The sequence below is a fragment of the Schistocerca cancellata genome, chromosome 1, assembly GCF_023864275.1.
Source record: "Schistocerca cancellata isolate TAMUIC-IGC-003103 chromosome 1, iqSchCanc2.1, whole genome shotgun sequence".
Taxonomy (NCBI): domain Eukaryota; kingdom Metazoa; phylum Arthropoda; class Insecta; order Orthoptera; family Acrididae; genus Schistocerca; species Schistocerca cancellata.
The window spans coordinates 864,102,998-864,121,271 of record NC_064626.1 but is presented as its reverse complement, the minus strand read 5'-3'; the positions used below and the strand labels follow the sequence as shown (position 1 = coordinate 864,121,271).

The 18,274-nt window shown below is 45.2% G+C and overlaps 1 protein-coding gene across 1 annotated transcript in view; it reads left to right on the top strand.

Moving 5' to 3' along the window:
- LOC126108430 (hatching enzyme 1.2-like) overlaps window positions 1-18,274 on the top strand; it is an 84,550-nt gene that overhangs the window by 16,357 nt on the left and 49,919 nt on the right. The window contains exon 5 of the mRNA XM_049913680.1: window positions 16,862-16,979. Within this exon, the coding sequence (XP_049769637.1) occupies window positions 16,862-16,979 (118 nt within the window). The remainder of the gene's footprint in view (window positions 1-16,861; window positions 16,980-18,274) is intronic.

Sequence of the window (18,274 nt, the reverse complement as noted above, 5' to 3'; positions counted from 1 at the left end):
ACACCACGTTTGTTCGTCTCAGCTAGAGTATACTTGTGTGATATGGAATCCTTACCAGACAAGATTGAAAGGAGGATGTCGAAAAGTCCAAAGAAGAGCAGCTCGTTTCTATTACATCGAAATAGCGGAGAAAGTGTCACGGATATGATAAGTGAATTGGGGTGGCAATCATTAGAAAATGTGTTTTTCATTGCGGTGAGATCTTTTCACTAAATTTCAGTCGCTAACATTCTCCTTTGGATGTGAAAATACATAGGGAGAAAGGCTCATTGTAATAAATCAGGGCTCGTACAGAAAGATTGGAGCGTTCATTTTACCCACGCGCTGGTAGAGAGTGAAACGGTAGAAAAATAATCTGAAGGTATTTCGAAGTACCCTCTGCGAGTGTGAATTGCAGAGTAGTCATGTAGATGTAGATAAAGATGAAAACCAAGGAAATAAATTTACTCACAACAGTGTCAATACTTCTCGGAGAAACGTTTCTTTCATTAGGAGGACTTTACTGCGAATACACTTGATTATGAGTTTGAATCGCAATTTACTCCTTGGTACTGTGGTGCACGTTATCGTTAATAATTTAGCACGACGCACGTATTTCTCAGTATGGGCGTAATTGGCTTAGTAACCTACAAGTCGTGCCTTGGGAAATTTGATCTAGTACTGAACCGATGCTGCAGTTCATATCAAAGATTTTCGACAGCTTCAGTCTAGGTCTCTGCACAGGCCAGCGCGTCAGCTACTTCGTACTTCGGTGCAACAGTTGACTGGAGCATAATCACTTTGGGACAGAAAATGTTCAATTACAAACGGCTGCCACAGATTAGGAAACAATTCATTGTTAAACATACTTTTCTTTCGGTAAAAACCAGTACTAAGGGCCTAAACGAGAAAAAAACGTCCCAGATTATCAAACCACCACCACCACCACCACCACCACCACTAGATTTCTCTGTCGCCTCACTACACTCAGACAGATATAGTTCGGCAGGCAGCCGCCGTGTCCATAACTCGCCCACTCGTATTCATACATGCTCGCCAGATTTTCAGGATCCTTTTGTACCATAACATCTGAAGTAATTCGAGTCTCTCTTTCCCTCGTTTTTAAACGGGGAACGTTCTTCAGAAACTCCCTGTCATACTTAATAACAAGAAGTCTTTTATTGAGGAGCTAGCTTTCATCGCTGTTGCCAATCTGTTTCTACAGTGTTCCTATCTCTCACATTATGCTGTCGGGAGGAACCGATGAGTATTTACTTAAACCTCTCATATGAAATCCGATACGGAATTGGCCACACACAGCTCACAGAAGCAGTATCACCACAATCTCTGTTCGTTCGGCGCAAACATGAAGCATATTTTGGTGGACGGGTGTCCTCGGCACATGCAAACCTCTGATAATGGCGGTCGATACCGCTGACTCACTGCAGCATCGTGGGGCTGCTTTGTGGGAAGCGTACTCCTACTTTGGTTTCCACCGTTTGGTGTTTGCCTACAAAATGGAGATTGTAATCGATATAGCTAGTTCATCAAATGTACTAACACAAAAACTAATTAATGTAGAAAGATGAAATTTCGGCAATGCATACTCTAGGTAACATATTTAGGCGATTAACATTGCAAGATTACACGTTAATGTAAACGCGATATAAGGCATTGCAAATGGGAAATGCAGGTCCATTAACAATCGGTGTAACCGCCAGAATGTTGAATGCTAGCATTCAAACGTGCGTAATTTGTGTCTTATAGGTCACGGATGTCAGTTTGTGGGTTGGAGTTCCACCCCTGTTACGCTTTGTAGGTCAATACAGGGACCGTTAATGCTGTTTGTGGATGACGCTGGAGTTGTCGTCCGATGATGTCCCATATGTGTTCGATAGGAAAGATATCTGGTGATCGAGTAGGCAAACACAACATGTCAGTTGTGTTACAACACCAGTATGTGGGCGAGTATTCTCCTTTTGGAATACACCCCCTGGGATGCTGTTCATGAATGGCAACACAGCAGGTCCAATCACCAGACTAACGTACAAATTTGCAGTCAGGGTGTGTGGGATAACCACGAGAGTGGTTCTAGGCGCTACAGTCTGGAACCGCGTGACCGCTACGGTCGCAGGTTCGAATCCTGCTCGGGCATGGATGTGTGTAGTGTCCTTAGGTTAGTTAGGTTTAAGTAGTTCTAAGTTCTAGGGGACTGATGACCTCAGCAGTTAAGTCCCATAGTGCTCAGAGCCATTTTTTTGGTAATGCTGCCGTACGAAATCGCACCCCAGACCACAACCCCAGGTGTAGGTCCAGTGTGTCTAGCATCCAGACAGGTTGGTTGCAGGCCCTCAAATAGCCTCCTTTTAACCAACACCCTGTCATCACTGGCACCGAGACAGAACCAACTTTCGCCGCGCGGGATTAGCCGAGCAGTCTGAGGCGCTGCAGTCATGGACTGTGCGGCTGGTCCCGGAGGAGGTTCGAGTCCTCTCTCGGGCATGGGTGTGTGTGTTTGTCCGTAGTATAATTTAGGTTATGTAGGGTGTAAGCTTAGCAGTTAAGTCCCATAAGATTTCACACACATTTTATTTTTGAAGAACCAACTTTCATCATAAATCATACAGACCTCCACTCTGCCCTGCAATAAGCTCTCGCTCGACATCCCTGAAGTCGCAAATAGCGATGGTTTGGGGCCAGTGGAATGCACACTAGAGGGCGCCTGGTTCGGAGCTGTCCTTGAAGTGACTGTACATTCCCGAGAATGCTAGCAATCACGTAACTACATTCCTGCCAAGTCTTTCTGCACTGTCGCAGAAGTTTATCGTAGCCTCATTACACGACCTCGTTCAAACTCAGTTAGGTGTTTATAATTGCGTCTTTGTCAGCTTAAAGGCGTTCTTGAATAACATCAATTTATCATTTCCAACCTCAAAGATAACTAACGCTGACGACCGTTACAGACTGTATTTAAAGCAAACCTAATTACATGCTCACTTATGCGACTGGCGCGAAACGGCAATAGACGTCAGATTTCAGACGTAAAAACAAACCTACCAAATTTCGGTATGTCGCACAACTCCTTTGTGGTGTTCCGATACTTTTTCGTCAGTGTACATCTTAAAAACGTCTTTATGAAGACTTAAAAATCTTTTGAAATAAAAGTTTTTTGTAGCGTTCAGTACATGTGCGGGCCGCATACAAAGTGCAGCTGATAGATCCTGTGTTGAGAGTTGTTGTGTTATGCTTCTTCTTTCCCATCTTCAAGAAATTTCTGTTCTCGAGCTATTCCAGGTCCCATGGTTACCATCTCTACCTTTTTAATATATTGGTAAACCGTTTCCCATATTGTGTTGGTTTCGATTCTATTTAAATACTTCTTCCAGGACAAGCGTTCATGAAATTTTGCCATACATGAGAAACAGCATGCTCGCCAAGGAATGGAGTCACATGCTTCTCAGCTATTGAGATGGGTGGGAAACGTAGACCTTTTTTTTGCTGGGGTTTGGATTCAAGTGATTAGTAGCGTGAGGTAGAGTGTGCTCAGAGCTGACACCGTATTCTCTTTTACTTCTGAAAGCTCGAATCTTGCTCACTGATGGCAGACTATAGTCTCACGTCAAATAAAACAGCCTTCGGCGGCTGACAGTGTCTTATGCGATTGTCAGGTTGATGAAGACCTCTCCCGTGTATCTTCCTTTGCTTAAATCCGTCCTTAGAACCATTGTAGCATAAAATAGAGCTTTGGATGACTTATAATCAAACAAGGGAGCAGGGCTATAAAACATCCTACAGGAGGAATAGTATACACAAGAAGGGAAAAAAATGAGGCTCTGCTAGAGAACCATCAGTTTCACCCTAGAAAAGATACAGATCGAAGTAAGGCAGTGGTTAGCACACTGTACTCGCATTCGAGAGGATGATAGTTGTGATCGCCGTCCGGCCATCCTGATTTAGGTTTTCCGTGTTTTCCATAAATCGCTCCAGGCAAATGCCGCCATACAAGTGGTGCATATTCCTTCTACAGGGTGGTCAGAAACTGTCTAAAGAGCTTTTAAGAGTGTTACAGGATAGATTGTGATGAGAAGTAACTTTTAAGAAAAAAATTCGATACGTAGCGCCCTTTTAGAGTTGATTAGGATTGGAGTTAGCCAATCAGGGTGTTGCGCTCGCAAATTCAAGAGTTTCTTAAAACCTAACAAGAGAGCGATAAAAAAATTGGATATGGGGCGGTAGTAAGGATCGAACCGGTGCCAAAGGCTGAGCAGTCTCGTGCGCTATCGTTTACCCTATGAGAATAACTGAGACTAATTGTATCTGGCGGACCGCTTGAATTTGGCGCGCACTACGGCCTGATTTGCTAACTTCAATGCGATTAAACTCGGAAAAGGCACAACCTATCGAATCTTTTTCTTATCAGCACAATCTACCCTGAAACGCTCTTACAATCTTCTAAGATTGTTTATGAGCACCCTGTACAGCTAGCAAACACACTGTCGTATTTCTTGGTAAACGTATGCAAAATATGTACTAGCGACCTTCCATCGAGACTAGTTCCAGGCTGAACAACGCCACACACCTAAAAGTTACTGAAAAATCACAAGTTAGTCTAACACTTTTACTCACTGTGTGGCGTATGGTGTCATCTGTTTTGCTTTCTACTAGGACGTCCAGAAAGGACAGCGTCCTTATAAATGCTCGAATTACGATTGTTTTGGTGAATTTCGGAGCCATATGCGTCGTGTAGTTTTCCATTTATGTAGCTTTTAGTAGGTCCGTCAAGGACCTACTACCGAGAAATCTTTAATTCTGACGCTTAGTATAAATCGCCGACGAATGTGTCGCCACAGACTTAAAAGGGAACTCCATAAAACGCAGTGTAAAATCTTACTTCATCAAAACAGCAAGATGGAAACAAGTTTACAGCTTATTATCGATGTCTTAGAGCCGGAATTCTATGTCTTATCGTACTGCAATGCTATCAGTCCACCACATTACTCGGAAGCATTGCAGAAGTGAATCGTATAAAATAGGTTATTAGTGTCAGGACAGACTATTGTATTCGCGTAGGTTTAGGACTGTGGCAACTTGGAAGCTGGTGACAGACTGTGTACAGACACTCCATAAATTGTGACAAGCTCTGAGTTTTTTCACTCTGTCAAGACGAGTGTCTAAGTTGTCCGAACTAGAAGTCGTGGCATATTACATCGTCGTTACGATAAGGTCAAGAGGAGTTGTGGTATGTTATGTCTCAGATGAAACATATTTTGATAATTGTAACTTAGTAGTCAAAAAATACACAAACACTTGTGTCGACTAACAGTCACTAGCTAGGTGAGACAAATACACTTCTGGCCATTAAAATTGCTGCACCAAGAAGAAATGAAGATGATAAACGAGTAATCATTGGACAAATATATTATACTAGAACTGATATGTGATTACATTTTCACGCAATTTGGGTGCATAGATCCTGAGAAATCAGTACCCAGAACAACCACCTCTGGCCGTAATAACGGCCTTGATACGCCTGGGCATTGAGTCGAACAGAGCTTGGATGGCATGTACAGGTACAGATGCCCATGCACCCATGGAACTTCAACACGATACCACAGTTCATCAAGAGTAGTGACTGACGTATTGTGACGAGCCAGTTGCTCGGCCACCATTGACCAGACGTTTTCAGTTGGTGAGAGAACTGGAGAATGTGCTGGCCATGACAGAAGTGGAACATTTTCTGTATCCAGAAAGGCCCGTACAGGACCTGCAATATGCGGTCGTGCATTATCCTGCTGAAATGTAGGGTTTCGCAGGGATCGAATGAAGGGTAGAGTCACGGGTCGTAACACATCTGAAATGTAACATCCACTGTTCAAAGAGCAGTCAATGCAAACAAGAGGTGACCGAGACGTGTAACCAATGGCACCCCATACCATCACGCCGAGTGATACGCCAGTAGGGCGATGACGAATACACGCTTCCAACGTGCGTTCATCGCTATGTCGCCAAACACGGATGCGACCATCATGATTCTGTAAACAGAAACTGGATTCATCCGAAAAAATGAGGTTTTGCCATTTGTGCACCCCGGTTCGTCGGTGAGTACACCATCGCAGGCGTTCCTGTATGTGATGCAGCGTCAAGGTTAACCGCAGCTATGGTCTCAGAGCTGATAGTCCATGCTGCTGCTGCCGGCCGCGGTGGCCGTGCAGTTTTGGCGCTGCAGTCCAGAACCGCGGACTGCTACGGTCGCAGGTTCGAATCCTGCCTCGGGCATGAGTGTGTGTGATGTCCTTAGGTTAGTTAGGTTTAAGTAGTTCTAAGTTCTAGGGGACTTATGACCTAAGATGTTGAGTCCCATAGTGCTCAGAGCCATTTTGAACCATGCTGCTGCAAACGTCGTCGAACTGTTCGTGCAGATGGTTGTTGTCTTGCAAACGTCCACATCTGCTGACTCAGGGATCGAGACGTTGCTGCGCGATCTGTTACAGCCACGCGGATAAGATGCCTGTCATCTCGACTGCTAGTGATACGAGGCCATTGGGATCCAGCACGGCGTTCCGTATTACCCTCCTGAACCCACCGATTCTATATTCTGATAACAGTCGTTGGATCTCGACGAACGCTAGCAGCAATGTCGCGTTACGGTAAACCGCAATTACGTTAGGCTACAATCCGGCCTTTATCCAAGTCGGAAACGTGATGGTGCACATTTCTCTTCCTTGCGCGAGGCATCACAACAACGTTTCACCAGGCAGCACCGGTCAACTGCTGTTTGTGTATGAGAAATCGGTTGGAAACTTTCCTCATGTCAGCACGTTGTAGGTGTCGCCACCGGCGCTAGCCTTGTGTGAATGCTCTGAAAAGCTGATCATTTGCATATCACAGCATCTTATTCCTGTCGGTTTAATTTCGCGTCTGTAGCACGTCATCTTCGTGGTGTAGCAATTTTAATGGCCAGTAGTGTACATTTGGAATTCAGATTATAAGAAGCTGTCACGTATTCCATTACAAATACCAACGGTATGGTGCAGACGAACGTACCTGAACTCAGTGCATGAAACGAAAACATCTTGTTACGTTACAATGGACGTAATTAGCGTAGTACGAAAAAGTTTCCGAGAACGTGCAGCCTGCAGAGTTTGCGCCGTCTTCTGTTGCAGCCCTGAAATCCCCCGCTCTCGAGAGTTGCTCCCCGGCAGAGAGGCAGGGCTCCGGGCCGCAACCTGACAGGGAATAGCGGCAGAGGCGGCGGTGAGTGCTCCCAACTCACACACTTTAAACTATCTCATACCTCATTCTGAACCAAAATTTTCTTGTATTAGGATAGAATGGTGCGGAAAACTGTCTCACAACTGACGGGGCGATACTGAATCCTTGCTTATCTTTTCGTTCTAGCTGGCATGTGCAACTGTTGCATCTGGAATCAAGGCCGCACGATATCTTTAGGAATTAGTCTACTTGATCTCGTGGCACTTTTACATACGAAGATAATCCCAAACTTAAGGTCTCCAATTTTTTTGTAGGTACATAGACCTGTTTATTTCCACAATGGTTTACATAAGTTTACAGCTTGAACATTTAGCTATTTTTCGACATAATCACCATTTCTGTTGATGCATTTTTTTAGACGCTATGGCAGTTTTTGTATGCCCATGACATACCAGCTTGCCGCCATGCTGTTCAGAAAGTTATGAACCTCTTCTGTGTGATATCAGATGAAAAGTGTTATGCCCAGGTTTCGTCACCCATGATAATTGAGTCCAGAAAGTTGTCCTGTTCGGCTGCAAGGCTGTGAAAAAATGCGTGAGAAGCATCAACTCGTTACCGCATGTGGTCAGCATGCGTGCCACCCATCTTGCTCACACCTTCCGATAGTTCAATGTTTCCGTTAAAATTCTGTGAGCGGTGGTTCGGGAAACCTCAGGAGCCAACGTGCAGAGATCATCCAGGGTGATCTGCCGATCTTCACGCATGCTTTGCTCAATCCTCAACACTGTCTTCTCAGAAATTGACGGTCTCCCGCTCCGTTGTCCGTCTTGAATTTCGGTCCGAATAGCTGCAAACTCTCTACACCACTTACGAACATTTTTGATATCAATGCACGAACACCATATACTTCCGTCAATTCGCGATGGTATTCAATCGGTGCAGTGCCCTTTGCGTTCAAAAACCGAATAATTGAGCGCAAGTCGCACTTGGTCGTAACATCCAACGGGAGCTCCAATCTCAACGGCTGTCAAGCCAAGACTGAGCGCTTCAGCGTGAAGCACTCTTCATAACAGTGTGACCAACTGCCACACAAACAGAGTTCTGTACTTATAAAGAAATAGGAAACCGTACTTTTGGGGTTACCCTCGTATTAGAGAACCTTTCAGCACTCAAATTACAAACAGTTATTAGGTGCAGGTAAACACTGCCAGATGCTAACTTACGCTGCATCTCCATGATACTCCCATTCATGTCCAGTCACTCCTAAGCTTGGCGATATACCTGTATCACATTATTAAGAATAAGATTAATACTGACTGCTGGTAACAGGCGAAATCAATTTCCCATGTCAAAGCGTAACTGCAGATCAAGGTCGCAATTTACGCAAGTAATACATATCTTAGAAGCTAGACTAAGGAAAGGCAAACCTACGTTTCTAGCATTAGTAGACTTAGAGAAAGCCTTTGACAATGTTGACTGGAATACTCTCTTTCAAATTCTGAAGGTGGTAGGGTAAAATACAGGAATCGAAAGGCTATTCACAATTTGTACAGAAACCAGATGGCAGTTATAAGAGTCGAGGGACATGAAAGGGAAGCAGTGGCTGGGAAGGGAGTGAGACAGGGTTGTAGTCTATTCCCGATGTTATTCAATCTGCATATTGAGCAAGCAGTGAAGGAAACAAAATAAAAATTCGGAGTAGGTATTAAAATCCATGGAGAAGAAATAAAAACTTTAAGGTTCGTCGATGACATTGTAATTCTGTCAGAGACAGCAAAAGACTTGGAAGAGCAGTTGAACGGAATGGACAGTGTCTTGAAAGGAGGATATAAGATGAACATCAACAAAAGCAAAACGAGGATATTGGAATGTAGTCGAATGAAGTCGGGTGATGCTGAAGGAATTAGATTAGGAAATGAGACACTTAAAGTAGTAAAGGAGTTTTGCTATTTGGGGAGCAAAATAACTGATGATGGTCGAAGTAGAGAGGATATAATATGTAGACTGGCAATGGCAAGGGAAGCGTTTCTGAAGAAGAGAAATTTGTTAACATCGAGTATTGATTTAAGTGTCAGGAAGTCGTTTCTGAAAGTACTTGTATGGAGTGTAGCTATGTATGGAAGTGAAACATGGACGATAACTAGTTTCGACAAGAAGAGAATAGAAGCTTTCGGAATGTGGTGCTACAGAAGAATGCTGAAGATTAGTTGGGTGGATCATATAACTAATGAGGAGGTATTGAATAGGATTGGGGAGAAGAGAAGTTTGTGGCACAACTTGACTAGAAGAAGGGATCGGTTGGTAGGACATGTTCTGAGGCATCAAGGGATCACCAATTTAGTATTGGAGGGCAGCGTGGAGGGTAAAAATCGTAGAGGGAGACCAAGAGATGAATACAGTAAACAGATACGGAAGGATGTAGGTTGCAGCAGGTACTGGGATATGAAGAAGCTTGCACAGGATAGAGTAGCATGGAGAGCTGCATGAAACCAGTCTCAGGAGTGAAGACCACAACAACAACAACAATACATAAGCACTGCAACATCGCAGCAATCTATGCAGTGGTGATAAAAATTGCGATCTCTTTCATTGCTTCACTGTTGCTGATGCGCTACCCCCTTGCGACTCCCCCCTTCCCTTCGATTGCGGCCACAGCTCTCACCCCAGAATCTATTAAAATCGTCAGTAGATAGAGGGGCGTTCAATAATTAATCTAACGCATTTTTATCGGCAGATTTCGGTTCAAAAATTGCGCTCTTTTTTGTGGGACATTATGAAAATTGTCGCTTCGGTTCCTTTAGTTTCATGAAGTTCCCATACGTAGCGACGCTACACATTACCTTGAAATTGCGCCTGTAACGGACGTGCGTTTCAAGCAGAGACATGTCATCGATACCGAGCGAGGTGGCGCAGTGGTTAGCACACTGGACTCGCATTCGGGAGGACGACGGTTCAATCCCGCGCCCGGCCATCCTGATTTAGGTTTTTTGTGATTTCCCTAAATAGTTCCAGGCAAATGCTGGGATGGTTCCTTTGAAAGGTCGCGGCCGACTTTCTTCCCCATCCTTCCCTAATCCCATGAGACGAATGAGCAAGCTGTTTGGTCTCTTCCCCCAAACAACCCCAATCCCAATCTGTCATTGAGTTTCTTTCCGCGGAAAACCAGAGCATAGCAAGTACTCACAGGCACTTGCCGAATATCTACGTAGACCTGGCAGTGAGCAAAAGCACAGTTAGTCGTTGGGCAAGACTTCTGACGTCATAGCAACAAGGTCGCGCAAATCTGTCCGGTGTCCCGCGTACCGGCCCGCCGCGCACAGCTGGGAAACTTGCAATGTTGGAACGTGCGGACACTCTCATTCGAGATGATCGACGGATCACAGTCAAATACATCGCTGCTCAGCTGGACGACCTTGATGGTAGCGCTGACACACTCGTGCACCTATTGGGATACTCAAATGTGTGGCCTCGCTGGGTTCATCGCCGCCTAATTGAATACCGTAAAGAGTAACGAAGGGCCATCTGTGCGGAATTGCTTGCGCGATACAAGACTGGTCGTGACAATTTTTAGCAGAAATTTGTCACAGACCACGAAACGTGGGTTCATCTCTTTGAACCGGAAAAAAACGGCACTCCGTGGAGTGGCGCCACACCACCTCACCTCTGAAGAAAAAGTTCGAAGCCGCACCCTCAGCTGGTAAAAACATGGCGACGGTCTTCTTGGGCTCTGAAAGGGGTTATTCGTTTGATATCTTCCGCCATGGTGCAACTATAAACTCTGAAACTGTATTATACTACCTACGGGATACCACTTCAGCAGATTCGTCACCACAAAAATGCAAACGAATATCTTCTTCACCTGACAAAGCAAGGTCTCGCAAAAGTCTGTGTACTCGCGAGGAGCTCACAAAACTTCATTGGACTGTTCTTCCTCATCCACCCTACAGCCCAGATCTCGCAGCTTCCGAATTCCGTCAGTTTGGCTCAATGAAGGATGCAGTCCACTGGGAGCAGTACGTGGATGATGAGGAGGTTATTAACGTAGCATGACGTTGACTCTGACGTCGACCAGCAGAGCGATAGCATGGGGACATAAAGGCGCTGCCAGTGAGGTGGCGAAAGACCGTCGCATTTAACGGAGGTTATGTTGAAAAAGAGGATTTTGTAGCCAGACGAGTGGGGAATAGTAAGGTGTGTTCCAATCATGAATGAAACCAACCTGCATATAGAAAGAAAGTGTTGCATTACTTATTAAACGGCCATCGATCCTGGAGTGAAGTCGTGAATATAGCTGGCGGTTGTATCACGCAAGTCAGGACCAGCCGTGGGGTGCCGAACTTCGCACGTGCAGCGTGGCGAACCGCGGGTGGGCCCAGGCCCGGCCTGGCACTCGGCTTTCTTCGGCACTTCTCGGAAGTACCCGGCACAGCGCCACGTTTCATTTAGCATTGCGGCGCGGCATTTTCCGGTCGGTACAACTCTCCGACTTCGACAGAATCGTGTTGTTAGCGTTATTTGACCTTCGCTAGTTGTTTATGATGTGAAGGACATTCACAAGTCCAGTGCTCGTTTGCACAAAGAGAGGCAGTCTTGTGATCTATCTTTGCAATCCTTTAAAAAGAATGGGAATGACAGAGGGAGGGATGAGAATTCTCAGTTACACATTTGCTACTAAATGACATTACAGTATCATACAGAAAGAATCTAAAAATTTCGTTGATAATCAAAGAGCAAGGAATTACAACGATCGACACACGGATTCAATTGTTCTGTACATCAAAAAACATTTTGTGCTAAATTTGAAGACCTGGAGCTGTTGAAGAATTTAATGGCGCGAACAGCAAAATTTTTGAAGTCGCTCGCATTATTTCGTGGTCAGTTGCAAAAGTTTTCAGTGGAACTGAACGGAGAGTATGGATACTTCATACATTAGTGCGAAGTATGTTGGTCAAGATAAGGGGCTTGCCTGGAACGACTTTTCGATTTAAAACTCACTATTGTTGAATTTATGAAGGACAAAGAAGTGCAAGGACGAAACTCAGAACATTCGGAATGGAGTGTAGACTTCGCATTTTAAGTGTACTTGACTGCACACTGTATGCATATGACACTGCATGGTAATTTTTTTCTAATTTGTTGCTGATTCATTTAAAAACGAAAATAGCGTTGTAGAAAGGCACATTCAGAGGAAGGCAGTCCAGTTTCATGAGCTGACTGGCTTTAAGGTAAACGTGAAGTTTAAAGACTTCATTGTGGCGTTGAAAGAATTACAGGGATAGTTTTACAAAGATTTTCGGGACACTGTCAATCTTACATCTATTTCCGAGCTGTTTTTGTTGCAGATGTAACTGACTGACCAGCAGATTAACTCCAGCTTTGATGACAAATCTTTTTACTTTCAAACTGTCCAGGACGTCTACATTCCTTTCCTCAGATGGAGTTCCCAAGTCACCATAATGAGGTTGCAAACCTGCGACAATAGTTCGACATACACATTTGGGTGAAAGACATCTTTCCGATTACGAAAGTAAATAAGTCACGATTACGTGGCAACTTAAGTGGGAAAATCAAAGTAAATGTCTGCGTCTGTCTGTATGTCGACAGTTTGTACCACATAAAATATCATGTCTTGAGAGTCCGAAAAATAATTAAATTTTGTTTTGTTTGTGAGCTTTGTTGGTGAGAGATGTGAAATATAAAACCAAGTAGTATGCAGTGAGACTATAGTGCTATTTAAATGCGGCGCGTTCGCTGTTGTCCCCTCTTCCCTCTCCTCGCGCTCAGGCAGCGTAGTGTGGCTGTAGGGCTGGTTCAAATGGCTCTGAGCACTATGGGACTCAACATCTTAGGTCATAAGTCCCCTAGAACTTAGAACTACTTAAACCTAACTAACCTAAGGACATCACACACACCCATGCCCGAGGCAGGATTCGAACCTGCGACCGTAGCAGTCCCGCGGTTCCGGACTGCAGCGCCAGAACCACTAGACCACCGCGGCCGGCCGGCTGTAGGGGAAATGTGAAGCAACGCTAAGCGCTTTCGCACTCCTGTCCAGGCACAGCCCGAGAGCCGTAATCTTCTCCACTCCTGATTTAAGTGAGTAGGTAGCCACACTACAGTATACAGTAATTTAGCCACTGATTCACTTATTCATGTATGTGGTCTAGGTTCCGTAGTGACTCAGCACTCAGTCATTTAGATCCTGTAGCCCGCGGGGAAATGTACGTGTAGGCATGCACGTAAGTATGAGTGTAAACAGAAGACAGCGAGCACTGGAAAAGCAATTCTTGAATGTCACATTATGATCTGAATGTTTAATGTCACTTGTTTCATAGTATGGAGCTAGTGAACTCGTTGCTATCTCCCCTAGAAAACCAGTGCATTCGATCCATACAGGCATTAATGTTTCTAAGAATACCAGAGATGGAGACAAGTGGCAAGTTCTGGAGTTAAGGTGTGGATGCAGAGTTCGGTTCTGATGGGGTCATAGTTTGTTACTATCTTCACCCCTTCCACACCATTCAATGTAGCTTGTTGTCATCCCTATTCCTAATATGTCTCAGACGCATAGGATGTAAGTAATAATAAGAAAAAATGTACAAACTTATATAATAATAACAATAATAAATTGTTTACATCAGTTCTTGACACGTCACTTTAGTAGGACTTCAAGTTTTCAATTTGTAGGTTTTCATAATTAAGAAGTTCATGTGTTACGTAATTTATTTAAGAACTATAATGGCAACAAGTTCTCACATAATTCAAAACTTCGCAATTTCCACGGTCTAAAGTAGACACGTGCTCCCACCATTATCAATACTTTCCACTTCAGTATGGCTATGAGCACAGATATATACCATCGTGTAAATGGATGATGGTAGGGGGAGGACGCTGTTTCTTCGGGAAAGTCGGTGGTTGTGTTATTTTGTTTTTCATGTTGGTGGGTACTTGGCTTTCTGTTCTGCCTTGTTTTATGTGGGTTCCAGGCTCCTGCGGTGGCTCACAAAGCCACTCAGATTCGTTGTTGGTAGCAGGTAGTCAGGTACAGTCAGTCCGAGGCGGGTGCCATTTCCTCGCTTGAATATTTACTGCTGCTTGTCAGGCTACATACCTGGCCACGTGGGGAGGCTCTCAGACAAGCAACTGGGAACTGTCTTATGATAACCACAGCGTGTAATTATGTAGAGTTGCGTCCCACGTCTGAGATATCTAGTTTTCGTAGTAGTTAGCTCAGAAATGGACGTGTGCACTATCCGATCAAAGGTATCTTTACACTCCTTTGTAAGACGAAGAGGATCCATCCGCGTAAAAGGGGGCGAGAAGTAGTGTGTTGTGCGAAGAGAAGCAGAAACTGCAGAATGGGTCAGTCAGGTGGGCTCAGTGACTTTGGATGTGAACTAGTCACTGGATGTTACTTTAGTAACAATTCCTAAGGGAACTTTTAGCCCTTCTAAAGCTGCCCAAGTCGACTGCTGACGATGTAATTGTGAAATGTAAACGTGAAGGAACAGCCACAATTAAATGAAGAACAGGCATACCTCATTTGCTGATGGAGAAGGACCGTCGAGTGTCCCACGAAATCAGCAGAAAGAATCACTTGTGAGTTCCAAATTACTATACCAGCAGTCCAGCTAGTAGCAGAATCACTGTGCAGAGAGTGCTAAAAATAATGGGATACACTGGTAGAGAAGCTCCTCAAAGGCCACACATTTCAGTACTCCATGCTGAATGGCACTTAAGGGACTGGACAGCAGATGAGTGGAAACAGAGGTTTGGAGTGCTGAATCACGCTACACGTTACGGCAATTTGATGGAAGGTTTTGGATTTGTCGAATACTTTGAGAACAATACCTGCCAAAATGTGTGGTGCCATCAGTGAAGCATGGAGGAGATGATGATGATGATGTATGGAGATGTTTTTCGTAGAGAGAATGTGGTTCTCTTACTGCCCTTAGGAAAACGCTAAAAATGGTAGAATATTAAAACAATATTATGAAAAGAAAAGTTGCTACTCACTATCTAGTGGAGACACTGAGTCTCAGATAGGCACAACTAAAAACCTCTCACAAATAAAGCTTTTGGCCAGTAAGGCCTTCATCAAAAATTCTAATTTGCATTCTATGTGGGCATGACAACCAACAAGCTGTCTGTCCACATGAATGGCGACTGACGAACTGTGGCCAACGAACAAGTGGACCACACTGTTGCTGAGCACACTGCTATACATGACATCGTTCATTTCAATGACTGCTTCACAGCCTGTGCCATATATATTCTTCCCACCAACATGAGCTTTTCTGACATGCACAGGTGGGAACTTCCCCTGCAATACATCCTACGTTCCTGTAACCTTCCTGGCCTCAACCTTTGTTATCCACTGACCTCGCCCATCTTGCCCCCTCCGTGTTCCCATTACAGCACTACACAGCCCTCATTCCACCATCGCACCCAGTCTTTTTACTTTTCTCCTTTTCCACTACCCCTCTCCCCACCGCTCCCCTTCTGTCTAACCTGCAGCACTTCACTGTGGCTCTGAGCACTATGCGACTTAACTGCTGTGGTCATCAGTCGCCTAGAACTTAGAACTAATTAAACCTAACTAACCTAAGGACATCACACACATCCATGCCCGAGGCAGGATTCGAACCTGCGACCGGAGCGGTCACGCGGTTCCAGACTGAAGCGCCTTTAACCGCACGGCCACACCGGCCGGCGCACTTCACTGTCCGCCACCCCTACCCTACTATCTCTCCCCCTCACTGCCCCAGCCTCCTCCACCCTACCATCTCTCTCCCTCCCCACCCGAGCCTCCTCTTTACCCCCACCCATTCCCCATTCCCATAATGCACTAGTGCTGCTGCTTACAGTGTGGTTCAAGTTGCCTGAGACTGTAGTCGTGTGTGTGAGTTGCGTGCGTGTGTGTGTGTGTGTGTGTGTGTGTGTGTGTGTGTGTATCATCTATTTTTGACGGAGACCTTTCGGGCCGAAAGCTTTATTTGTGACAGTCTTTTTGTTGTACCTATCTACGAGTCACTATATGGTGAGCAGAAACTTAGAAACTTTCCTTTTCATAATATTGTTGCATACCATCCTGGATTTTCCACTGTTTGAAGGATATTAAAACAGTTATCAAGGTAACGTACCACATACAGTAAAGGAAGTACCGAGACGATGATTGATTGCATGAGTACGACAGTGCACCCTGTCATAAAGAAACGTTTGAGAGGATACGGTTTCTGAACATTGATATTCCTGAAATGGACTGGCCTGCTCAGAGTCACGACCTGAATCCAGCGGAACAACTTTAGGACAGGTCAGAATGTCGACTTGGTTGAAGACCCAAGCGCCCAACATCGCTACCTTCTCTGGTTTCAGCTCTAGAGGGAGAATGCGTTGCTCTCCCTCCACATAAGTTCAGACACCTCGTTTAAAGTGTCCCAGCAGAGTCCAAGGCTCGACACACCGGATACTCACTAATAGCTGTCCGGATCCTTTTCATCAGATGGTGTATACTGTAGTAACCTCCCCCCAAACACACCCACACAAACACAGACACACACACACATTTGGATCTGTAAAACTGGTGAAGTTGCGGCACGGCGCAGCAGAGCTGGAAGGGCAGTGAGTGCAGAGCGTCTCTGTAGGGTTTTTGTGTCTCCTCTCTTTGCAGCGGGCGGCGAGCGGCTGGTGGTGGCGGCGGCCTTCCGGGAGATCCACGAGCTGACGTGCGTGCGCTTCGTGCCGCGCGCCGGGCACACCAGCTACGTGCACCTCCGCAAGGGCGCCGGGTGAGTACAGCCCAGTCGCTGCAAGCTTACCCATTCGTGGCTTGTCTAAGTACAGCGAAGAAAATTCCAGCTCTGACATAGTATCGGCCGGCCGGAGTGGCCGAGCGGTTCTAGGCGCTACAGTCTGGAGCCGCGCGACCGCTACGGTCGCAGGATCGAATCCTGCCTCGGGCATGGATGTGTGTGATGTCCTTAGGTTAGTTAGGTTTAGATAGTTCTAAGTTCTAGGGGACTGATGACCTCAGCAGTTAAGTCCCATAGTGCTCAGAGCCATTTGAACCATTTGACATAGTATCCGTTATTAAAGGCTAACGACCACGGGGGTTAATTGTACATCTTCAGCAATTTTAGTGCAGTGAACTACAACAAAATGGCGTCTGAAGTGTCTGAAGATGGAGGATTAATCCTCTGAAGCCAGCAGTATATAAAACAAAGGAGCTAGTAGCAACGGTGGAATTTTATGTACTGAGCAACACAGTACCTGTTGCACAGGCACACGATGAGCAACAATCATGGACCCCTACCAACTAGTCTACAGGGCGATCTGAAACTCAAGAAACCTTCTAAGGATCGATGCAAACAAATTTTGGTTATTCGTTTGACCACCTGATTATACGGCTCCACACAGGTCATTCTGAGCCAGTCTTGATTGATTGGCTCACACACCATCACCAGGATGACGCTCAGAAAAAATGACTTTTTCGAAAAGGATTGAACTCGCCGAGGATTAACGACTCTAGCCACCGACCAGCAACATTTGCAACCATCCGACTAATTCAGCCGGTGGTCAATGGGGAATTCGCGTCAGTGCTGTGCTTCCCTCAACTCGAACACGAGCATGCAAACTGCGTTTAACAGTCGATTCATCACAAAGTTCAGAAAAAAATGCTCAAAGTCCAGCAGCGTAGTTTATCATTATTAATTACAACATAAAACTAAAGTTCTTTATCCTACGTAAATGACCGGTCGGTGTGGCCTAGCGGTTCTAGGCGCTTCAGTCTGGAACTGGGCGTCCGCTACGGTCGCAGGTTGGAATCTTGCCTCGGGCATGGATGTGTGTGATGTCCTTAGGTTAGTTATGTGTAAGTAGTTCTAAGTTCTAGGGCACTGATGACCTCAGATGTTAAGTCCCATAGTGGTCAGAGTCATTTGAACCATTTTGAACCTAAATGATCACTGCGAAAACAAGCCAACAATTCCTTCCCACGTGAGTCTCTGTTAACTGGAACACCATAGATAAAGTACTCAGCTACTTCGAGTCCCACAAATAAAGTTAAGCGCGCTGAAACTTAATT